Source organism: Zophobas morio, unplaced genomic scaffold (genome assembly GCF_036711695.1).
Source record: "Zophobas morio isolate AGI-343-1 ecotype UQ-CSIRO unplaced genomic scaffold, CSIRO_AGI_Zmor_V1 ptg000058l, whole genome shotgun sequence".
Taxonomy (NCBI): domain Eukaryota; kingdom Metazoa; phylum Arthropoda; class Insecta; order Coleoptera; family Tenebrionidae; genus Zophobas; species Zophobas morio.
The window spans coordinates 3,669,064-3,694,767 of NW_026972163.1; the positions used below are offsets into that span (position 1 = coordinate 3,669,064).

The 25,704-nt window shown below is 34.7% G+C and overlaps 2 protein-coding genes and 1 long non-coding RNA gene across 3 annotated transcripts; all 3 read right to left on the reverse strand.

Moving 5' to 3' along the window:
- Nucleotides 1-670: 670 nt before the first annotated feature.
- On the reverse strand, nucleotides 671-2,734 carry LOC135143211 (uncharacterized). Its single transcript, XM_064075089.1, has 10 exons — nucleotides 2,600-2,734; nucleotides 2,382-2,468; nucleotides 2,039-2,219; nucleotides 1,914-1,964; nucleotides 1,814-1,861; nucleotides 1,580-1,627; nucleotides 1,456-1,527; nucleotides 1,181-1,401; nucleotides 959-1,118; nucleotides 671-907 (listed from the first exon to the last, which is right to left on the reverse strand). Exons 1-10 carry the CDS (start codon nucleotides 2,732-2,734, stop codon nucleotides 798-800), a joined length of 1,113 nt encoding a protein of 370 aa, XP_063931159.1. The 3' UTR covers nucleotides 671-797.
- Nucleotides 2,735-7,964: 5,230 nt separating this feature from the next.
- LOC135143345 (uncharacterized) lies at nucleotides 7,965-9,572 on the reverse strand. Its single transcript, XM_064075201.1, has 2 exons — nucleotides 8,557-9,572; nucleotides 7,965-8,505 (listed from the first exon to the last, which is right to left on the reverse strand). Exons 1-2 carry the CDS (start codon nucleotides 9,264-9,266, stop codon nucleotides 7,992-7,994), a joined length of 1,224 nt encoding a protein of 407 aa, XP_063931271.1. The 5' UTR covers nucleotides 9,267-9,572; the 3' UTR covers nucleotides 7,965-7,991.
- Nucleotides 9,573-24,012: 14,440 nt separating this feature from the next.
- Nucleotides 24,013-24,892, reverse strand: LOC135143257 (uncharacterized). Its single transcript, XR_010282718.1, has 4 exons — nucleotides 24,594-24,892; nucleotides 24,387-24,541; nucleotides 24,108-24,335; nucleotides 24,013-24,032 (listed from the first exon to the last, which is right to left on the reverse strand). It is a non-coding gene; the product is annotated as an uncharacterized LOC135143257 (long non-coding RNA).
- Between the last annotated feature and the right edge of the window lie 812 nt (nucleotides 24,893-25,704).

Below are 25,704 nucleotides of genomic sequence, written 5' to 3' on the forward strand. Positions count from 1 at the left end.
AGTCCGTTGTTTATCATTACTGCTGTATTTGACCTGATTATTGATAAGTGGTACCGAGTCAGTTGTCAAATAATGTTAACAGAAATTGAGAGAAATTGAGAATATAATAATCGGTGAAATGAGCCTTGACATGTCGAGCTAACCCAGTAAACCTTTTTATGTGTCTGAAATGTGTCAAAAACAATCATTCAGAAACATGAAACGTTTCTCACAGAGCCTGGACACATTTCTGGAACATCCCGGCAACCAAAAATGTCCTACCCTTATTATGTTTCATTTGAAACGTTTCATGTGAAACCTCTTTGAAACATTTCATGTGAAACGTTTTTAAAACAGCTTTGAAACATCTTGTATAAAACATCTTTTTAGGTATCAAGAATGTTTCACCAAGAAATTAATACCTGTATATTTTTAATAGCTATGCTATAATTTAATACTAGACATATATACATATGTGTATGTGGATTATATTATCATATATACTTACCTACTGAAATTTGGTTTGGGGTTCGAAATACGGGCTTCTTTTATCACGACCTCAACAAAATATTATTTTTTAATATCTTTTAGTAGAATTCATTAAATCCACAAACATACATAAATAACTAAATAAAAAATTCTTTTAATAAATAAAATAAACACTGAATAATACTACTCAATTTTTTGGAATATGTATTTATTACATATATGATATGGTAATTTTAAACAAAAGTAACTTACAAAGTGCACAGTTAAAATAAAACAAAATACAAAAAATATAAAAAAATACTGACAGGAAGTTAAAGTTATACATACAACTATTTCTCAAGTTTTCTCGTGAAGCGAAGATTTGCTTGTCTCAGCCATGTAGAAACAGTTAATTCAAATATTTTGTCGGTTAATAACGGAAAATTTTTTCGAACTGCATCTAAAATGTACTTTAAATCAATAAAAATAATAAACACATACATATTATTACTTTTTAGTACATCCATAATGATCAAGTTAGACACTTGAAAATTATTTTTTCTACCCAGCCAAGAGCATTTACGAGCCAATTTATCATCAAATATGCGGCGCAAACCCCTTTTTATATTTTCTTTAGTGGAGTTGCCTCCACATAAGCGGAAAATGTTGTCCTAATTATTTGATTTAAATTTTAAATATATACGTATGAACACATTAGATATTGCATATTTACCAGTTCTTTTCTGGCGTCCTCGCCAGATTTTAATCTTTCTTCGTATTCACATAACAGCCGGTACTTTGTAAAAGGTTGTATACATGTATTACTAATACTGTCAGTATTATGTAATGGGGTATGTGTAGGATCATTACTAATTTTTTGTAATAATCTTTTCACCATAATTTCTACCCGAGTGGTTTTTCTTATAATTTCATTTAGTTTGTCTACAATTTGATCTACAAATATAATAGCTATGTGTAATTTTCAGTTTCAATTTTATTTAAACTTACCATCAACATTACATGGTTCAGTAATGATTAAGGAGTCTTGTGGAGAAGTATTAACTTCTGAACCTAACGATACTACAAAATTAAAAACTTAAAGTACGACGTTTTGATATTGTAATCTACCTACAGGTCGCAGGTGAATCATTATTATTACGTTCCAAGCTTCTTACTGATACTAAAACAGAACAACAAATATATAAATGAACGATTAGATGTACAAGGCCGGCGAATAAATTTCGGACTTCAAATTTACTGTCACGTCAAAATTTGCATGTAGTTAAATTAGACTCATGACAATGAAATGACATTAGTGTCCGAAATTTATTGATTGGCACCGTACTCTATTAGTCATCTATCGTACAAGTATCACCAGAAGTAGTGGCAATGTCACCATAGGATTTGGCAAATACTAAAATCATGAAACATAAAAAATTACACAACACACTTCGTTTTTAACATACAAATATCATTTAGGGATCGTGAAGGCACTGTCGTAGCTGGCGAAGGTGGTGCTGAAACACAAACGGTTTTTTCCACACAATATAAAAATTAAAGCGACATACTTAAACTTTATGTACTATTTTACCTTTAATAATTTTTGGCGGAGGTGGAATTTGATCATCTTCCTCTTCTTCTAGTACATCAGTTATAAAATCCTTAAGACAAATTGCCTTTCGTTTGCGTTTCTTGGAACGAACTTCTTCTCCCTCTGACTCAGTTACCTTTTCATTTTTTTTTCTCAAAGGAAATAGCTTCCTTATATGATACTATAATTAAAATGTTAAAAACAGTACGTAACAACGCGAAAAAATATGCATACCGCTATTTTTAAGCATTACCCTTGCCGGCCAAACGTCCCATTGCTTTTATGGGGGAGTTGCATTTTTGATATGTTTTCGTATATTCCTCTTCGGCCAAAACGAAAATACTTCGTCGTTTTTGCTGAAGACCCAATTGTTGGGAATGCAGGATATTTCCCGATAATCGTCGTCCTTGGTGAATTCAACAACAGTCCACTGGAACGACAAATTAACGAGAGAGAACAAGCACTATTTTAGTGCTATAATGATTATTTCCATTTCTGATGAAACACCAATTGCTGTACGAATGATGTTTAAATATTATTAGTTGTAAGTAAATATCCCACAATCGTAGTTTTACTTCTGGGCTGATCTAAGTAGCAAATCAAATAAAAAGAAACGAAGACTAAAACGATAATTATAATGATAAGACTACTGTAAGTAGGAATTGTTAGCGTAAAAACTATTTCTTTCATCAGCATTATGAAATTTTAGCTGGTATTAAAAATGTAATTAATTTTATTTATGCCTTAAATAAACTTCGGCCAATATACTTTTTACAAATACTTAATAAATAACAGCAAAAGCATATATGGTTAACCGTAAAATCACAAAGACTTTACAACCTTAGTGATGCTGCTTAAAATTTTCTAAAATATTACAACAGTATGTTATAAATAGCTGCCCTAGTTTTTCGTGACACCAGTACAAATTTTAGTTCATAATTTTTTACTGCATACACACCAGTTTCGTCTTATACAAAATAAATTTATAATTAAAAGATAATTAGATTAACAAGTACGAACCTGATGAACGTGATTTATTGTTTCTCGTTATGCAATAGTGGTATAAAAACCAACGTTTCTTCATTGATGATATACTTCAGGCATTTTTGTTTAATATCGTCACACTGTATCTTACACAAATCTTGAGATAAATGGTTTTGTGTTGTTACTATATTAAAAAATTCTTGAGAATTGCAAGGTTCAGTGTACAATGATGATAGCGGATATAATTTTTTGCCATAAAGAAAAATGTTATTGTTGAAATTTTTAGCAATATACTTGACACAAAATATACTTGTTGCATTTCCGGAAGCGGCCACTGACCCTTTTGGGTATCTTTACCTGTTTTTGTAAATAGCTCTGTAATTTTAGTACTTCTGTAACCGTCCTACATTAAACATCAAAACCGAACGCTGTCCATTATTTCAATTATAACAAACAAAGGTCCTTCGAGCAATATCAAGGTACAATTCGGAAGACCATACATGGTCGTATCAACAATTACAAAAAACATTGGTCCTACGAACCGGAACCAGAACATTGGTCCATATCGAGCCGGGTTGGATCAAATCGCGCAGAAATACATTTCGCTAATCAACATCATTACATCATTATCATCAACTGGAAGCGACGGCAGCAGTGGGCAGCATTCCTACAAAAGGATCACCACCACGTTGCACCGAGTTGGAATCAACTTCAAATTTGGACAGCATCTTCGGCGGAGAGTTACCACCGCAATCAATCCCGCAGGACGGCAGGAGGAACACCATCTCCAGAACCAGAGTCAAGGTTAGTGGACTCCATCATTTCACTTCCTATCCAATCCATAATTCGAGAATTCGATAAGTGTCGATTTCGATTTCGCGATCAATAATACTGCATTTCGTTATTCGCTAATATGCCTCCCAAAATGATAGAAAAGTTACAGCACAGTAAGAATCAACAAAAAATAATCATTAACCAGCTCAATAGGTACGATAATTTCTTAAATAATGTTAACTCTGAACATGATGTTGTAGAACTTAAATACAGACTAACACGCATTAAGCCTTTATTAGACGAGTTAGATAAATTGCAAATAATTATCGAGTCATTAGAAAATTTCCCTACTGGCCAAACTGATGAAGAGAGCACTTCGTCAGAACCTCTTAGTGATCCCCGTGAACAATACGAATCTTTATATTATAGAGTAATCACACGCTCACAACATCTTATTTCCAAATTTCAACCCGATTCACGAAGATCGATATCACCAAATCCTAATTTACAACCTACTAATAATATTCAAGTTAAATTACCAACATTAGAAATTCCAAATTTTGATGGTGAAATAACACAGTGGCCTAATTTTTATAATACGTTTGAATCACTTATTCACGACAACAAAACATTAAGTGATGTCCAAAAATTACAATATTTAAAATCATGCCTTAAAAAAGAAGCTGGTAATATAATTTCCGATTTGTGTATCAACAATGAAAATTATAAAGTTGCTTTAGAATTATTAAAAGAACGCTATGAAAACAAAAATCTTTTAGTCAAAAATCACATGCGTGAATTGTTCAATTTACCTAATATTACAAAAGATTCTGCTAACACACTCCGCATGTTTACAGATAAATTAAATTCAAATTTGAAAGCTCTTGAAGCATTGAAATTAGAAGTTCAAAGTTGGGACCCAATCTTAATTTATCTAGTAACAACTAAATTCGATTTTATTACAACTAGAGAATGGGAAAATTCATTAGTAGGAACTGAATTGCCAACAATGGCTCAAATGAAAGCATTTTTAACGAAAAGGTATCAATTATTGGAGTCATTAGAATCCAATAAGTTATTTAAAACACAACAATTTAATCCAAAAACAAGGCCCGTCAACCACAAATCTGTTCATATCGCAAACAAGTATCAATTAAGTTGTTCTCACTGTAAGGGTAATCATTTTATTTATCATTGTGAAGAATTTTTAAAATTAGCTGTCAAGCAACGTCGGTCACAGATTAACAAATTAAAATTGTGCGTTAATTGCTTAAAATCGCATTCTTTAAATTCTTGCCGATCTTCTTATACTTGCAAAATATGTAAAGAAAAACATAATTCGCTTCTGCATTTTGACAATCCAACTGAACCTACAGTAGAACCTCAAACTAGCACCACTTTAACAAATTTCGGTTCGCAAGTAAAGGATGTTAAAGTACTGTTATCAACTGTACTTGTATACATAAAAGACAAGTATGATAATTATCATTTCTGTCGTGCCTTATTAGATGGAGGATCGGAGTCACATTTTATTACAAAATCTTTAGCTGATAGACTTGAATTGGATAACTTACCGACTAAGGTGCAAATTTCTGGAATTAACCCTCAGAATTCATCTCCTACAATTATTAACAATAGTGTAAACGTTACAATCAAGTCCAGAGTTAGTTCATTTACCACACAGCTGAATTGCTTAATTTTAGAGCAGATCACAAGAAACACCCCGCCATTCAATTTTTCGCATAAAATATTCAAAATTCCAAATAATATCCAGTTGGCGGATCCTGAATTTCATAAATCTAGACCTGTCGATTTGCTAATTAGCAACGAAGTTTTTTGGGAACTAATTTTAGCCGGTTCATTAAGTTTTGGTACAGATTTACCGTCCCTCCGAGAAACAAAACTGGGTTGGGTTTTCGGTGGTAAACTTAAAATTCCGGAAAGGATTAAACAGGTATCATGCAATGTGGCAGTTAATTCATTAGAAACTCAGGTAGCTAAATTGTGGCAAATTGAGGAAATACCCATGAGTAAGCCTCTCTCCAAGGAAGAACAATTATGCGAAAATCATTTTTCGGCAAACTTCAAACGAGATGTTTCCGGTAGGTTTATAGTAAAACTACCCTTTAAAGACTGCCACCTGGAGCCAGGTAATTCTTTCAACGGAATTCTTTCAAAATTTTACTCATTAGAAAGGCGGTTGGTGAAAGCTCCTAAGCTTCATAATGATTACAGTAAATTTATGACCGAATACATTGAACTGGTACACATGGAGGTAGTAAATACCCCAGACCCTCTGAAAGAAAATCGCCTTTATCTTAGTCACCATCCAGTAATAAAGGAAACAAGTATTAGCACCAAGGTGCGAGTGGTTTTCAACAGTTCTACAAGTTCATCCAATGGGGTTAATTTAAATCAATTACATAATTTATATTGGCCCACAACTCCTCAATATAATTTATCCGATGTTCCAGAAAGGAAAACTACACTGATTGCCGCACAAACGCACAGTGTAACTGATTATTCAATTTTATATAGGTTTTCCTCATTTAAGAAATTAATAACTATTGTAGCATGGATTTTGAGGTTCAAACACAATGCTCTGATAAAACAGACCCAGCTTAATCAACCTAAACACAACGCAAGATTACCTATGCAAAAACCGAAACCACTTACATTTGAGGAGATTGAAAATGCTAAGCGATGTATACTTAAACTGCTTCAGACACAAGTATTTTCTAGCGAAATTGCACAATTAACCAGTAACGGGCAGGTTAATAAACCAAGTAAGTTACTTTCATTAAACCCATTTTTAGATAACCATGGTCTAATCCGAGTAGGCGGCAGACTAGTTAATTCTGACTTACAAGAAACACAAAAACATCCTTATGTAATCCCAAGAAACCATCATATTACCAAAATAATAATAACAGACATACATAGGCAACTAAAACATGCAGGAAGTCAATGCACACTAGCCACTGTACGACAACAATTTTGGCCTTTGAGCGGGCGTAACGCCGTAAGGAGTGTTTTAAGGCAATGTGTCCCGTGTTTTAAGGCAAAACCTACTTCCCTTAATCAATTGATGGGTCATTTACCTAGAGCTCGAATACAACAAACAATTAGACCATTTTTCAATTGCGCAGTCGACTATGCTGGTCCCATTTTTATCAAAAATGGTTTTTTACGAACTTCAAAATCAATCAAATCATATATTGCTCTTTTTATCTGTTTGGCCACAAAGGCAATTCACATTGAATTAGTTTGCGATTGTTCAAGTCAAACATTTCTGAGTGCTCTTAATCGCATGGTAGCCCGTCGTGGCAAGGTTCTTAACATGTATTCGGACAATGCAACTAATTTTGTAGGCAGTAATAACGAATTAAGTAATTTATTTCAATCACAAGCTTTCGGTGAACTAACCAATAAATTAGAAAAGCAAAATCTTCACTGGCATTTTATACCAAGTAGATCCCCTCATATGGGCGGTTTATGGGAAGCGGGTATTAAGTCAGCAAAATACCACATTAGTCGAGTGACGAAAAACGCATTGCTGAATTACGATCAGTTTTATACCCTATTAGTTGAAATCGAAGCATGTTTGAATTCTCGTCCTTTGACACCCCTTTCAAATGACCCCAACGACCTATCACCTCTAACTCCTGGCCATTTCTTAATCGGGAGTCCACTAATTGCGTTGCCTCAAGAAACTTGGTCGATGTTCCATCCAATCGACTAAATCATTGGCAGCGCATTCAACAAATTAAACAGCATTTCTGGCGACGCTGGTCTTTAGAATATCTGAACGAGTTGCAACAACGCACGAAGTGGAAGGCGGCGTCGAAGGAAGAACTCCAACCGGGAGCACTCGTTGTGCTCAAGGAGGACAACCTGCCCCCGCTTGCGTGGAAGATGGGCCGAATTCAAGAGCTCCATCCGGGCAGTGACGGGCATGTGCGGGTAGTTTCCGTGATTATTGCACTCACATGTCACATGATGTCAACTGACCAATCAAACGCGTCAATATTTGTAAATTCAACCAATCAGCATACAATTACGTGATAATTGCACACTGTGCAATTACCACTACCGATAATTATCACTAGCCAGATGTGCCAACTATAAGATAAGCAAGTACCAGTTAATTGCAAAAAAAAACAAGAGGTTACTAACCAAATATTTAATTATGAAACTAAGAATTGTAATTAATTATGGTACAGTTGTAGTAATTTACAGGGGTTTGTGTGCTTGGTGAAGTAGTAACTATATTTTTAGACATTTGTACCAAAGCAGACGGTGCGCAATTTGTGGATTTGTTATTAGACTCTTCCATAGCCGTTGAGTTGGCGCGTAATTTGTCAATCATTTGATAATGATGATCTCCATCGAGCTGAAGGTATGGTTTGATGGAGAAAGTATTGGCATGACCGGTAATCTTTATAAGCTGTTCTTCACCGACTCCCGCTTTTGCAAGTTGCGACACTGCAGTTGACCGTAATGAATGATTACTAATCTTCTTTTTCTTTATGTCGATGCCTATTTCTTCTGCGGCGGTTCTTGTCCATTTCCCCATTTCATTCCTTCCAACGGGTGAATTTTTGAACCATCCTACAGAACTAGGTTCTCTCCATGCAGGATTTGGCGTTAAAAATAAACGATCGGTGGTTATATGTTTACCTCTCTTGCTCAGCATTTTTTTGTAGAGCCTTAAATAATAAAATAATTATTATTTTGTATTTGAAACAGTATTTAATTACCTAACAGGGCAAATTCTAGGATCTGTGGTGTTTGTTGCAAGCCATTTGCTGTCTGTTAATTTATGGCTACCTCCTTGAGCTGTTTTGGAAAAAATACAATTGTATTCTATTCGCCCCGTAGGCAAACCACAATTATCACTTTCTTCCTTAAAATGTTTGATAGTAACGTTAACACCTTCACATCCCCTCCAAGCTAATTCTAATCCAGCCACATAAAAAAACATTTTCTGTAAACCATCTGGCGTGTCTTCGTTATAAATCTTTAGAATCTTGTTGTATTCTTCTAGAGTCAAAATTGAGGAACTAGTTTTGCGTTTTTCCGGTTGTATTTGTAGGTTCCGGCGTTTTGCGTCGCGTGCATTTCTACTACCCTTGAATTCCAGGTCAACAAAAGGATCAAACTTTATACCAAATTTATTGAAATACAGTTCTTGCAACTGCTTTGCCGTTACATTCCACATCGTTTTTATTACTGCTTCTTTGTAGTCATTACCATCGACTTTTTTCATATTGTACCCCCAATCTTTGAGGATGAATGCTAGTTTTTCCGTGGAAGTGTTTCCATCAAAAACATATTTGCGTTCACCGCAAAACTTCTCAAATTGCCTCCAGATTGAATTTCGTGAGTTCTTCGTATTTAGCGGCGTAATGTTTGTAATAGAATCATCAATTTCTTTTGGCGTGTTACGACCAAAACGAAAATTGGACATGGTTTTTTAAACCCACACAAATTTTGCAAAATGGCTGTTCTTATTTACTTGCGTCGCCATAGTATCGCACACCAAACTACTTCGTAAATCATTATAAAATTATTTTTAAAATGTTTGTTCTTGCAATAATCTGTTGAATATATTGCGTGCATCACAATGAAATCGATAATTTTGAACAACAATAATCTCTCATGCTTGTTGCCTAAGAAAAATGCACTCGTGCTAAAGCACTCGTGCGTTTTCAATGCAACAAGCATTCGAGTTATTGTTGCTCAAAATTATCGATAACATTGCGATGCACTTAATATATTATAACTGAAAACAATTAGCGGTATAGTGAAGCGTGCAATAAACAAAGTGTGCGTTTTACCAATTGAATAGTGTTCACTTCTATTGTATATTTCATTTTTTTTCATTTGTCATGGTTTTTTCTTAATTGTACAGATTAATATTGAAGAACCCTTCAAGGCCGGCGGGATGTTGCATTTCCGGAAGCGGCCACTGACCCTTTTGGGTATCTTTACCTGTTTTTGTAAATAGCTCTGTAATTTTAGTACTTCTGTAACCGTCCTACATTAAACATCAAAACCGAACGCTGTCCATTATTTCAATTATAACAAACAAAGGTCCTTCGAGCAATATCAAGGTACAATTCGGAAGACCATACATGGTCGTATCAACAATTACAAAAAACATTGGTCCTACGAACCGGAACCAGAACAATACTGTTATCACTTAAAAGGACAAAGTTATCTTTGTCATTTATTATAATTTGAAAATTTTTCAATTTTAATTTCTTAAAGCATGTAATATTTTCATTCAGTTGATTTTCTACTTCATATTCTAGTTGGGGATAACTGACACCAGTCTTCTCATTTAATTGTAGTCTTTCGGTCAGCCTGCAAACAATTTGTTGTAATGGTCGACGTGAAGTTTTGACCATTTTTTTAATATTGTATAAATAATTCTCATATTTGAAAGCGCTAAATTCATCCAAATTACCATGAAGCAAGCAGTCATTTGGCAAATGTATTAAATTGTGTACATTATAAGAAACAAATTCCTTCCCATATAATGCACCAAAATTTTTTACAAAATAACGTAATAAATCACAAGCTGAGTTGTTATATTTAAGATACAATTCAGGTGAACACAGAAAACGAATAGCCGTGTGTAACGACATGAAATGTAAAAATTTGTCTCGGGGTAAAACATCCTTTAATATTATTGGTCCTGTATACAGCAACAGTTGTCTAAATTCTGTTGCTTTAAAACGATCGACTTCGAGAAGACTTCTAGGAGTTCTTGCAAATTCTATAGGTATAACTTTTTTAAGCTTCAAGATGTTTTTACATAAAATGGCCATTTTCGAGTCAGGAATTCTAACATCTTTTTTACCTTTCACCCAAAAAAGTACTAGCCGTTTCATCACACCTAAGCACACAAGATGTATGTAGTCCAAACATACGTTACTAACAAGTCCTACGTTTAAATTTTCAAGTGGACTATTATACAAATGAAAATCATCATCTTCTTTGTTTTTGAAGGAATCATCTGTGCGCAACGGAGAAACCAAACTCTGAAAAGTTACTCTGCCATTTATGTACTCGCCTTGATCAATACATTTCGTACAACCATGGTAGCCTGTGTGACCCTTGACACCTAAAATGAATGCCTTGGCAGGAGCATCGCAGATAATCTTAGAAATCCTAGGAAAAATTTTTGTTTTGCCAACCTCTAAACCATTTAGCTCTAAAAATTTGAATTCTTGGACAAAGTCATTTAAGAACTGACTAACATCGCTTGGTTTTTTCATACCGTGATATATTCCACAAATAAATGGAGGCGATAATCTTGACTCTATTGATAATAATATGGGCCAAAATTGACTAGTAGAGCTTTTAGTCAGTGGCAACCCATCTATGTTTAAACTGAGTTTTAAAATATCGTTCTCTTTTACTGTCTGGACATCAGTTAAATTATTTAAAATTCCACGCGCAACCCCGAAGTGATAATAATGTCCTTCAAGTACATCAATAATATTACATGATCTGGGCGTTTGCAATAGAGTTCTAGCGTTTTTGGGTAAATTGTAACCACCTTGTCTTAAAATTTGCAGCAAATCATTAATAGCTTGTTGAGAGAGCAATGTTCGGTATTGAAGTATCCAATTACGAATATCATTCACGAAAGTATTATTCGGGCGTTCATGAGCTGGATTTTCATGAGTGTCAAGAAATGGCAATTCATTATTAAGAGTAAAGTCAGATGTGAAGCTATTTATTTCTTGTGTTGATTTCTGCGGCGGCGAAAATCGCCGACGTTCACAATACGTGTCATCAACGGATGAGGCAACAGCAATACTGTAACAATTTGCCGATGGAATATTTTTTGCGGGATCAAGATGATTACACAATTGCACGTTGAATTTATTTTGGTGTTTTACACTGCAAATTTGGCTACTTATTTTAAATCAGTACTTGTACTCTTTGTGGATCCGTGGGTGTATGGCTTGCAAATATTGTTACGTACTAATCTTCGGAGATGCCGTTTACTGACCACAAGTTTATTTGTTCGATTAGAGAATAAGCTACTTACATGCCTTTCTTCAAGTAATTCTTTTTCCTCTTGCGACATGTTGTTCCGACATATATGTTGACGCTACAACTACGCAAATCACATATACATATGATGTACTAATAAAAATAGTACCTTTAATATACAGTAGGTTATTATACGTTAATACGATAAACTAATACCGATTCAAGAACCTTTATGGTACTTATTTTTTCACAAAACACGAACGTTTCGCGGGAATCCGTCGTTCTAGCACGATGCGCAATAACAAAATACTCCTCTGTCAAAATTGCAGTGCGCAAGCGCTCTGAAGAATGTTTTAAATGCGTCTCAAGAGGAACGTTTGAGAAACGTTTCAGCAAAAATGTGCCTGAAACGTTTCTATTTAGGTTGCACGTTTGTTTATGAAATGTTACACTGGAACGTTTCAAATTATACGCGTTTGGGATGTTTCGTAATGTTTCATAAATGTTTCGTGTTTACTGGGAATTTAATTAGCTGTCCACCCTCCTGTGTTACCTAACTGGCAACTCGGGGTAGTATCTGGGGCGGGTGAGGGCGCGTACTTTTCCCCCTTGCCATTGCACAGTCCGGTACTACCCGTTTTTGTGTGAACTATCTGTTGCTGCGGATAGCCTCCCGTTTGTGGCGGGGGAAGTGTCTGTTTGTGGCGGACAGAGTTGTCAGTCGGACATCTTGCGCAGATTGCATCTGGCAATCTTGGGGATCGATGGCTCACACCCCCCTTTGCAGTTTTCCAGGTTGAGTAATTGTTGATAAAACCGATTCACCTCGACACCGGCCTAACTGACAAGGAATTAATTGTGATTATCCAGATATCATCTCTGACGACTTAAAAGTGAGTTTATGATTTAATTATGTTCAATCCTGACATTTTAGTAAAGTTAGAAAAATGGTTATTGTTAAAAAAAAAAATGTTTCCATCGTAATAATAATTTCCTCTCCTACACAATGTAGCGTGACTATGATGATTGTCCATAATGAGCAAAATCTGTTTTTCTGTAGTAGGACTTGTAAATTTTATGAAATGTTCAAGCCATGTTATGAATATTTGCTCATTAGTCCACCCATTTTTTGAAAATGTATAAATATCTCCCGGTGGCCCATCACGTTCTAGCTGCGGAGAGTGTCTTTGTCGCGGAAAAATGAATAAAGGAGGCACATACATGCCTGTAGCACTCATTGCACAAATTGCTGTCACATTTTTGCCCCTCTCCCATGAAGTCGCTGCACCAACACGCTTCCGTCCTTTAAGAGCAATAATATTATCTGGCACATGAACTGTAGAAAATCCTGTTTCGTCCAAATTGAATCTGTTTTGGGGCTCAAAATTAAATTTTGTCATTACAGATTCCAGATTACTAAAGAAACGTGTGACTTCAGTCTTATTCAAGGCCAGAATCCTATTTATACTGGTCGCTTCAGGCTTTCTAATACTTAGTTCTTGATGTCGGTTCATGAATCCGTACAACCGATGTTTCCCAGCAATTTTTTTTTTAAGTTGTGCGTTGCTTTGGTGTACTTGCTGACGTAATCACTTCTTCTGTAAAGAAATTATGCTGTAATAATTTTGGCATCACATTACAAATCTCTCTTACGTTCTTCCGTATTTGTAGTAAGTGGCGTTGTGAACGGTGATGGTGGTGCAATAAGTTCAAACTGGTAAGTTGTATCTCCAAGGTCTTTATCGTGAGTTGAACACGATGGTGTGTATTCAATTGACTCAGATGCGTAAGAAGACCTCGAGGGAACTTCTATATCAAAGCCTTTTTTGATGCCTAGAAAAATATAAAATATAAATTTCATTAACACAATTTTTTTTTGCCTTCAATGCTGTCTATTCCTATATAAAAACAAAACAGTTCTTCCGATTTTGTCAATTTGTCCGCTGGGTTCTGGCCACCTCCTGTTTTCCGTGCTTCGCGACATAACTGATTCTCCTATTGTTTTGTGCGTGTTTATAAATCGCCAAATTTATTTTTCAGATCTTGTATAGATCTAAGCACAGGCGATACAGCGTTTACTTTTTCTGCAACAGCTGTCCATGCACGATCTCGAGTCGCTTGTGTAAAGATAGGCCCCTTGAGCTCACCAAATAGATATGTTTTCCGAGCAATTTAGTGTTTCTATTTCTGGGGACGTAAAATTCGGGTTGCGTTTTCTCGTTCACCGTCTTTTTCCACTCCAAGACCCATTTTTTTTATAATTCATTGTATTTGGCACTGTATAACAGTTACATGTTTGAAACTTTGAAGATGCTTTGAAGTTGTTTGAAATTTTATTTATCTGGTTTCCATGGATACATAGTAATCGGTACAATAAGGTCCGTTAGCTTGCTGGTAAGTTGCAATTTTTTCGTGAATTACTTTATCGAAATGTCGGTATCCACTTGCAAGTTGTTTGCAAGTTGCAATCCCGGTAACGGTTTTCAGACCGACTTTCGTGAATTCCCCCTACACAATTTGTAGAACCATTCACCTACTAGCTTCATAGCGTTTTCCACTTGCAGCACTAGTGCGCATTAGAGCAGATTTTTATGTTCCACTTGAAATTCGGTATCGCCCGAGTCGGGTGTACCATGTTCCACTTATCCACTTGCGGCCCTGTAATGTCATTTTCTGCACTGAATTCAGAAAAATCTACACCGGCTCCTAGACCTCGCGTAGCTCAGTGCTGTTTGAAGTATTACTGTCACTTGTCAGCCTGCTGTTGCTTTTAGGAAGGAAAATAAATTGAAAAGTAGCGGAAAAGTAATTATAGCTGCAAAAAACACTTATATGGATCATTTGATTCGAGAAGAGAAATTTGTTGTTGTGGATTTATTATTGTCGTCTAGCGACGACGATGATGATTTTGATTTTTGGGGCCTTTATCAGATTGTTAATAATAATGCATTTATTTCCAACGGGTTAGACAACCACCCAATTACAGGAAAATAAAATAACAAAAAGATAAATTAAAAGGCAAAAAAATAAGGTAACGTACTCCTATTCTAAATTAATAATAAATACAATAATAGATAACCATAATAAAAAATAATAAACTTAAGTTTCTAGAATGTGTATGGTAATGTCAATTAAGTGTTTTAAAGAATCGTAATTAATGTCACAATGATACCTAACCAAGTTAAAGTGATTGCACATTAAACTAACTGGCGCTTCTACGAGCCCTAACAACTAAATATTGGGACACCAAAAAATTTTTATAAAAAAATCACCAAACTTTTTAACAAAAATGTAATTTATTTTAGATAATTAAAATTTTAAAATTAATTCGTTTTGCAAAACTGTTGATGTTTACAGCACAACAGAAACTGATTTCTAACTCAAACAGTGACATAAAACTCTAAAACAACGTAACATTTTGTGACACATAAATATTGGGACACAGCAAATTCAGTAACTGGTCATATCTCCTTTTGCCTTAATAACTGCAGGAATTCTTGTCATCTTAGTTTCAACTAATTTTCTACAATACACAGGAGTTGTTACCGTATCCTACACTCTCTAAATTTCCCGTTGAAGATTGACAATCGCTTGTGATGGATGATTTCCTAAATATTTTTTTATTTCATGCCATACCGTCTCTACTAGATTAGGATCTGGGCTATTCGATGATCAGGGCAAACATTTCTATTATTATTCTTTGTAATAAGTGTTGTAGGTGTGTAACTTGAAGCATCATCCTGTTGAAAAATATAAATATCAACAGGATAGACTGCTTCAGTAGTTATTAATATTTTTTTACAAAGTCTCTTGATATTTGTTTGAATTTGTAATTTCCCTTCCATGAACGTTGTTAACTGGTCTTTAAATTCCGTTAATAGACATGCACCCCCAAACCATTTTTCCGCTTGCAAACTTGACTCTTTGTTTGAGATAATCCATATTAAAATTCCTTTTTATTTCAATAACTCTTTTTCTACTATTATCTCACCCAGACATCAAATTTGGACTCTGCGATATATATTACTTTTCTCCAATTTTTATTTTGGTCATATTAACCGATTTTTCTTGTGGGCAGTTTTTAATTGTGGTTTTACTTTAGCCTAAAATAATATAAATAAATAATAAAGTCAATCAAAGATAGCTTTATTTAAGATTTACAATGTAAAAACCAAGGCCTGATTTGTGTATGCATTCGCGACAATATTGTCTTGAAAAATTTAGTTGGTTATCGCTATTCCAGCAAGTAGTAATTTCTCTTGAAGTAGTCCGTCGTTCACTTTTATAAATTTTCATCAGTTGTCGTTGATCACGCGGCTTCACAAGTAGTGGCCTACCGGGAATTTTACCTTTTATTCCGATGGTACCTCTGTCTGCGTAATATTTTACGACATTTACCATCGACGACTAAACTATTTGGAACAAATCTTCACTTTTTCTTAGCGATTTTCCCTTGAGGTACTGAGAAATTATTTTCAGAACTTTTACTAAAACTAGCCCGCCGCTAACTATTTTTTTCTAAATAAAACCAACACTAGCATGAAATACTACGATCCCTATAATAATGGCAGCATTTACCAGCTACTACGTTTGTATTTCGATTTTATACTTAGCAAATTTTCTCAGGTGTCCCAACATTTAAATGTCAGCAAAAATTGCGCATTTTTTAGTTAGGTGACAATTTTTGCGCTCTAAGAAAATTTATTAATTTGCAAAATACCTCACTTTCTGCCAAAATAGATGCCCATGCAAAATTTGCATTTAGTCCAAACGAATTGAATGATATCAAAAATATCTACCGGATTTTTTTGAGAAATTGTCTGTGTCCCAATATTTAGTTGTTAGGGCTCGTAGTAATGTATTGGTTCTACATGTAGAACAGTAAAATGTAAGGCTGTTCCGAGAATTTATTCTGGGTACTAAAAATGTGATTCTATTAAGTATATAACAGCAATCAATTTGGTTATTAAGGATATTCTATAGAAATTTTCCAGTTTGAATTGAACGACGTGTGCTTAAAAAATTACAATGCAATCGTTTTAACAACATAGGTAGTATGATCCGACCCCTGAGGAGCATAGATGCCGTCACACAAATAAACAAGTAATTTCAAAAACTTTTTTTGTATCGTTTCTATATGTGAAATATATGTACTTGATAGTTAGGGTACCAGATAATTGCGGCATATTCTAATCTAGATCTTACTAGAGAAAAATATATAGTTAGCAATGCTTGTATATTACTGAAAGCCTTACAATTACGGTATATTATAAAACCAAATGATCGGTAAGCTTTTGTCACGCAGTCATTGATATGTTCTATAAAATATAATTTGCTGTCAAAGAGGACACCCAGATCGCGATGGGTGTTGGCTTTTGTTAAATTTTCACCTCTCAAGTTTTAGAAAAGTGGAAAAGGAATTTAAGGCCTCAGGAATATCTTTTTTCTGAATACTTCTGCCATCATGTTCAATAAGCCATTTTCGTATAATTTTACTTCAGGCTTGTTTAAAAAAAAATGCAACGTCGAGGGGTTGTATTATGTGGTATTTGGTGGAAAACAAATTAAAATAATATAGTTTGAACGACACAGATTGCTAAGATGTAATGACAAATGAGAAACGTGTCCATCAATGAAAACAATGACCGGTCGAGGAATCGCATTGAAATTCAAAAAAGTTATGAAAACATTAGCCAAATATTCGTAGAACTGCTTACTTTGCATCCAACCGGACTCCGATGTTCCAATACCCCAATTTTTGGGAGCTGCTTCTGCATATGTTCACGGTAAACGTTTAAACTTATAAATTGTAAATGGAGGTGCAATTAGTCGTTCTGCATTAACTGCAATCAATGTTGTTACATTATCTTTGTCAGACGTTCCAATGTCATACATTTTTTCCCTTTGCCCCAAGAACAAGTGTATCTTTAGGTGAAAGAAAAACGGGTTTTTCATCCATGTTAAAGATTTGTTTGGGATGGTTTAACACATCTCGATTATAACCTAATAGTTTTTTGGTTTCTCTCAACCAGCGTCGTGTACCGCCTTCCGTGACAGCAGCTCTTGCTTTGTTTATAAATTATGAGTGTTTCTGACTAACTTACGGATGACGTCTTAAAAAACCATTAAACCTTTTTCGTCCTGGTGTTTTTTGAAAAATTTTTGATCGATATTACACACCCTTGTATTAGTTTATGTACTGAATATAATAAACTATCCTTATTAAGCGGAAACCCTTTAGCAGCATAATCAAGTATCCAAATGAGCAATTTTTTTTCTACTTCTGGACCTAAAACACAGTCAGACCCTACTCGTCGTCAGTCATCCAAGGTTTTGCCCTCCAATCTATTTCTTACACTCGTCCTGGGAACAGTGAATTTCTTACATGCAGTAACCACTGGCAAATTGTCTTCTCTAAAAGTCTTGGGCTTTGGCTTTGTTGGAACATTCTGAACTATGTTAACCCCACTTTAACAACAGATTCGTTTCGAAATCGCACTCTTCGCAAACGTATTTAGTTTTGAACAGTGAAGTCCTCGAGTGATAAATCGTCCCAAGATTCTCCTTTAAAGCTGTATAATTCACAGCAATATATCAGTCATTGTTTTAATTGTTAAATATGTATAACTTTACTTGAGAATTACAAGGTTGTATGTGCATTTTTGCTGTTGTGAGAAAAGTGGTATGTAAATTGTGAGTGAAGAATTTTTATGTACAATAAAATGCTAAAGTGAATGTTTTGGATATTTTTGAGTTTTTAGTAATAAACGTAACCACTACTTTAGTTATACTGCTGCTCAATGAAGCTTTGTAACTAAGGAAAAAAAATACATACAAGTTTGTTATTGAAAATGTTTTATTTTAATTTGTTTTTATCATACAACTGTGTTATTAGAATGTTATTTCACTTTTTTTTATTAAATAATATTGATTCATAACATTCGACCCCCTCTTGAGGCATTCATTTAAACATCGACTTGATGGCACAAATTTTTGTTGCTGTCAGTTCAAGCGAAATTTTTAATATCTTCGGCGGTCGTACATTTCCTAGATGACTTTTATTTTGCTTTCTCGTTACAGGAGCTTGCTTCAAATTAACCATGTTTATTGTTGTATCGTTAGCTCTTTTCTAATTTAGAAGAAAAAGAGGTCTGGAAAATTCAAATTGACAGATTTTACCAAAAGACACTAAGGAAAAGTTAAATCTGACTGCGCAGGCTTTAAAATCAAAAAAGTCGCTTTTATCAGTTCAATAATTTTGTATGGCTTGCTACGATTTATAATATTAAGCAATCTTAACAACCCTTATGGGGAACAATATTCCGCTTTTAAAAGCACTCTTTCGATGCAGCTATGTACTGCATCAATTTCTTGGACACAAGAATGCCCGGGCGTTCAAAACTGAAAAGTATTTTTTTCAATATTATGTTCTTCTTGTGTGGAACACAAATATCGCTCCATAGAATTAGATTTGTAATACTTATTTGGGTTGTCTGACACAACAGCTTTCAATATTTTAAAAACAGCACTGGCTATATCACTTCCACTTCGTCCTGACAAAGATTCTGGCCAAACAGCACAGTATACTTGCTTCGTACTCGATAAATGAGTCGTCATGTTGTAAATAGAAAATTTACTTTTGTAATAGAATGAACTTACTTCTGCTTTTGGACAGTTCAGAACATTTTGCAGATCAAAACAATGCACAGGAATATTATTTTTTCTATCGATATTTCTTTCCCGTCTAGTTACGTCATAAATACCGGCTGTCTGGAAAACGACGGATTAACTCTTCAGTACGTTATATACGGGGGTTTCGGGAGTCCCAAAAAAATAATAAAAAAATTCTTTATAATGCAGATAACGAAAAAAACGTGATTTTATAAAAGTAAAATTGGCAACACTGTACACACCTAATGCGTGAATACCTCCGGCTTACTTTCTGGTTTCCTAGTAACGATGCTGACCGAAATCCACCTTGGCTTTATATCAGGCAAACATTGTTGCCAAATGGAAATTTATCAAATTATTACAAAAACAACACAGCCATATCTTTGTGCATTCTAACTGAAATGGTAATTAAACATGGCCATGGGCGAGAAAAATATTAACTAAAAGTTTTACTACTAGTTATTCCGATAATGAATGAGTGGTTTAGTTGTTAAACGTAGCAAAAGAAGCAATTTTAAAATCATTATAACTCACCCAAAATGTGAGAAGGATTTTTGTACTATTTTTCCCAGACTCACCAGTTGATTGTTAAGAGCGTAGCGGAGAGTTAATCCGCCATTTTCCAGACACCCGGTATATACTGCATAATCAAAAAAAAGGGCCAAGAACGTACTGTATTTCTCCGATTTCTATTAATTCATTCGGTTCGTCATAATTACCATCTTTAATTAGCCAATAACACGTGACGTCACGCTGTGGCGGGAACTCAGCGTTTGACAAGCGCCGTGAAACTCCATAAGCGACAATGTTAACATTTTCGCATTTTATTTAAAAGTGTGGGTATTTATCTAGAAAATTAACACGTGAATAGCTTCTTTCATATCTTTCCTGTGTATCAGGGTGCTTTTTATTGGCGGTTTGAGTTTAAAAATACATTATAAAAATAAAAATACAGAACGCTGTTTTGGTCTGAATTCCTCGTCACCCAAAATACATCCGTGTGTTTTAAGCGGTAAATCGGAAATTAATATTTTCGTTTGAGGTTAATGTGCCGGGTGTAGATGAAGGTATGTGATTTGTTTTTAAAGTATGGATAATTTAAGTGATTATGCACGATGTCTTTCCGTCAAAGAGAAAAACAGATATGTACAAAAGTTAAACAATTTAAACGGCGTAGATCCTTATAAAATGAGTGCAAGTGATTTTAATTTGTGTTTAGACGATGTCCCTACCATAACAATGAATACCATTCTAAACTTTTTTATTTTTGGAATAAGTAAAATAACCCACAATGAAATTCGTGCATTCAAAAGTCTAGAGGCATTTATTCAGTTTTCTCTTTTTTAAACGACTGTGTCTTTCAACATTACAAATATTATGAGTAGATTTATTTTGATATCCTAAATTTTGTGATGGAACATAATCAGGGTGATCCACATCCGACAAATCTGTAGGTTTACCTAAAAGAGCACAAATGTAGTAATTTATTAGAAACTGTAAATCTAATAGATAGTTACTGTACTCGTTTGAAGGCTTTTAACCAAAACTTCCGCCTTTTTTCCCCATCCTGTATATATTTACCTTTATTGTTGCTAATTGCTGGGAAAAGAAAATAAAATTTGTCCGCATTTCTGGTGCTTCGATTCGCGCAACCCACAACAGCACAAAATTTAGGCATTTTCTCCTAAAATACAAAATATTATAATATTAAGATGCTAGTGTATTTAAAAAACATTGATGTACATTAACACAGAATTAATTTGCAAAACGAATAATATAAGATGCAGCGAAGTTAACCTGTACATCACATTGGAAAACATTATTTTTTAAGGATATTCAAACGTTATGGTGCGTTTTACAGATATCTACACAGTCTAGAAACTGTAACAAACTTACCAAACTATAAAAACATAGTTGACACACTCTCAAATTTAAATGAATTCCGAAAATATTAGCATTTACTCTTATGAGAAAACCGGCTAGTTGTCAAACGCTGCCATCTTGATGACCTCGGATGACGTCAGTGTATTTGGCTAATAGAATCATCACTAAAGTCGAAACTAGAGTCACACCTTGCAACAGGTCTGCGAACTCCGAGTTTAAAATGGTCTTTTTTCGAAGAGATCCCAGAAGGCCACGGGAGCTTAAAGTTCCTAGCGCCGTCTACTGGATACTATGATGAAACTGTCCACAATAATGAATGAAATTTGCGTAAAAATGTCCTTGAATGCAAGTTGTCATAAATGTCAGCTTTATAGGTTAGGTTTTGTGACATCTTTTTGAAAGATGAGGGGAAATATACGTCAAATGTCATGTCAAACGTCAGTCGATAGCGCAAATAGTACAAGTAACTACCACATGGTGGCGGTCATCTTAAGCTCCCACCACGGCCAGCTCCATCAACTAAATACGGCCGTCCCATTTTTTCTAAAAGTTGTTCCTAAAAAGCATGCCATGACCGCCCTCTATTTGGCGTCATCTATCGGAGAACTGTCAAACACTGTCAAATTCAAATCCACGAATTGTCAATTTAAATATTTGATTAAACTCTTTCATTATTAAAGAAAATGGTTAAAAAGTGCTTTATTTGTGGTAGTACGGACATTCCGCTGTTTCAGTTTCCAGCGGAACATACTTTAAGAGCCAAATGGTTAGACGTCATTAATAAAGTTTGTGGTAAATTTGAATATTGAATATCAATGTAAAAATTCACATATTCTTCCTTAATTTAGACAAATATTAATGATTACTCTGTAATCTGTAAAAATCACTTTGAAGAAGGCTGTCTCAAATTTGTCAACAGGAGATACCGGCTGAATAAAGAAGCTGTACCCACTGTTGATGTAAAATTATTATTATATTATTTTACAAAATTCGAAATTATATTGCTTAAAGGTTGAAACATCTCCAGAACCTGAATTTCCTGTCCTGCCTTGCAGATTTGAAAAATATGTACAAGCTGATTTAATTTCTTTAAAAGAACTTCAAAATCTGCGGTACCACTGTAAAGTGTTAACTCAAAAATTGAAAAGAACCACACAAAAATACCATCAATGTTTGTCAAAAATTGAAGATTTGAAGCAACAGAAAAGCGAAAACTCTCCAAATGTAGAGCTTATCACTAAATTAGTAAGAAATGCAGGAGCTGGTGATGAAAAGGCGGCATTTCTGTTGGATTTATTAAAAAACCACTTTAAGCAGAAACCGAGATGGTCTGAGCAAACCTTAAGAATGTCAATTATATGGAGATTTTGCTCTCCGAAAGGTTACCGATTCTGTCACACGAATTTGTTTAAAGTTCCTTCGAAAAGTACTTTATCAAGGTTTCTTGGTGAATACAAAGGCCAAAATGTCTTAATAAAACAACGTTTGGAGGCTGAAGTCCAAAATTTTAGAGTACCGGTTGAAAGAGTGTGTTCTTTAATAGTTGACGATATGTCAGTTAAAGAAAGAATCCAGTATAGTAGAACTGATGATCATATTTATGGCTTGGATACTTGTGGTTCCCACGAAATAGGCCAACGTCCCCAAATCGCAAATAAGATGTTGTGTTACGTTGTCCATGGGTTGTCGACGAAATATACCATCCCAGCGGGATATTTTTTTCATAAATCTTTATCCACAAATGATTTTCATGCGCTTACTATTTCGGTTTTACAACTTTTGAGTGAAAGTGGATTTATTGTGTTGAGACTGGTGACGGATAACTTTTCGGCAAATACTGCACTTTTTAAAAAGTTGGGAAATGGATCTCTTCAGAATTATATTTCTCACCCTGTTCTGCCATCAATACCTTTGTTTTTGAGCTACGATTACTGTCATGCAGTGAAGAATGCGAGGAGTTTATTTTTAGACAGGGAAATGTCCTCTTCCGAAGGTGTTATTTCATCTACATATTTGAAAAAATTGTACGAGTTACAAAAAGATTTGCCTGTTAAACCTGTAAGGTACCTAACCAGGAAGCATTTGTACCCTTCGAATTTTGAGAAAATGAATGTGCTGCGAGCCATTCAAATATTTTCACCATCAGTAACGGCATCTTTGAAGTTTTTGAAGGAAGCAGGTGATCCGAGGTTTTGCAACGTCGACGCCACTATTAGTTATCTGGAAAACATGTATAAGTTTTTCCAAATCCACGTGTCTAGTAGAACGTATTATATCCGTTCACGAGACAGCACGGTTGCACCTTATGCAGATGTATCAGACCAAAGGTTAGAGTGGTTAAATGTAACACTTCCTAATTACATCGACGATGTGCAAAGCAGTTCTTCAAGAGACAGATTGTCTGGCTTATCAGAAGAAACAGCAGAGGCCTTAAAATTCACCGCCAAGAGTACATGCCTTTGTATAAAATTCTTGCTGAAACAAGTTGGATTTTACTACGTTTTAACAAGGGGATTCAGTTCAGATGCTGTTGAAGCTATGTTTTCCCATGTACGCCTGAGAGGAGGGTCTAATGATGCAACAGACGCAAGGGCGGCGGAGTACGCCCTACGTCAAATATTACGTTGTGGCATTGTTAAGGTTTCCATCTCGGCAAATATTTCTGAAACTATGAGTTTTGTGAGTACAGCCCCATCAAAGATAAGAGAGGTAGTAGAACAACATATAGAAGATATGGTATTACCTTTTCAGTTAAGAATGAAAATTCAAAATTTGAAGACAAACATGCCTGCTAACAATACAATATATTCTGCGTCAGTAGCGTTCCTAGCAGGTTACATAATTAAGAAACTGAATGATAAATTAAAGTGTGACGTGTGTGTATCACCATTAGTTTCCACAACACTTCCAGGGCCTTTGCTCCGTTTGATATTCTTGCAAGATCGTGGAGGTCTAACATATCCTAACGAAACTTTTGTTGGAATCATTAAGAGAATAGCTGACATTATGCAAGAAATTTCACCTTTTTTAAAATATAAAATGCCATTATATCAAGCATTTCAGTGCTTATATCCTCATTTGAAGGAAAATTCGTTATTTTGTTGCCCCTTGCACAAGGATAAATTGTCTAGTATGGTTATCAATCTAACTGTGAAGCCTGTTCTTGACAATATTTGTCTAGAAAAAACGGACATGGTTAAGAATTTACAATTACGCCAAAAGCCATTACATAGAAAAGTACTGAAATTATAAATAATGTAAATATACATTTGTGATCGTATTGTCCAAGATATTTTCACGAAATTATGTTCCTTAATAAGTCCCTTACTGTTGTTTTGGTAGGTACTTGTCGTTTTAGACTTTAGTAATTTGTAAGCATTTCAATAAAACTGTTTGGTTTTGTAATTTAGTGCCCTATAATATATTTGTGTACTATTCAAGGCGATTTTCAAGAGTAGTATTGATTAAAATTACTATTTACAAACCGTTTTTAGTTCAATTACGTTGGACATCGACGATTCACTGACATACATGACAATGAAAATCAACAAACCTGACCAAAAATGTCGTGTTTGATAACACTAGTAATCAATAGATGTCACTGTATAAGGGGCGATTTTGACAGATCTGCAGAAACAATTTGCCTAATGGAAATTTGAAAAATGGGACGGCCGTATGTAGTTAATGGAGCTGGCCGTGCTCCCACTAAAGTCACTAAATAGATTAAGTACCGCAATGCTCCTCCATTTTGGGGCAAAAAAGCGGTAAATTTAAATGTTATTTATCTGAAATCTGAATTTTTCAAGGAATGCAAAAATATTTAGCCAAGAGGGCTATATACTTTGGCATATAGTGAAAATAACAGACATCAACATATTATATTATGGGAGGTAAATGCTGAGAAGGTAATTATTTTTTAAACAAACAAAAATTGGAAATTTCCAAAGTTACCAGGTTTTGGAAGAACAAGAATATAAAAAGGGCTGGGAGATACGTAATGCAACTAACAATAAACTAATTATTATTTATTATTATACACGTGCTATACACCACAGAACTCAATTTATGTGACGTAGCAGAGAATGCGTCCTTGAAGCACTTCTACCAGTAAACTTTTAGTAATGTACAAAAGACACTAAAAAGCGCCACCATTTTGGGGCAAAATTGACATATCTCTCTCTAACTCATGGGCCTAATGGATTGCGGTACTTAATCTATCTAGTGACTTTAGCTCCCACTAGAGACCCTAAATAAGAGAGTCTGGCCAAAGCCGCCATTTTATATCACAATCAAGCGCGCCTTTTTTAAAATTTGGCGTCACGTGTGTAATAACCAAAAAA

Excerpts from the sequence above, each read along its gene's own strand:
- LOC135143211 (XM_064075089.1), bottom strand. The coding sequence starts at position 2,734 with ATGCTGATGAAAGAAATAGTTTTTACGCTAACAATTCCTACTTACAGT. Across the intron at positions 1,528-1,579 it reads TAATGATTCACCTGCGACCT|TATCGTTAGGTTCAGAAGTT; the intron begins GTAGGTAGATTA and ends TTAATTTTGTAG. Across the intron at positions 1,402-1,455 it reads TGAACCATGTAATGTTGATG|ATCAAATTGTAGACAAACTA; the intron begins GTAAGTTTAAAT and ends TTATATTTGTAG.
- LOC135143345 (XM_064075201.1), bottom strand. The coding sequence starts at position 9,266 with ATGTCCAATTTTCGTTTTGGTCGTAACACGCCAAAAGAAATTGATGAT. Across the intron at positions 8,506-8,556 it reads CCTAGAATTTGCCCTGTTAG|GCTCTACAAAAAAATGCTGA; the intron begins GTAATTAAATAC and ends TTATTATTTAAG.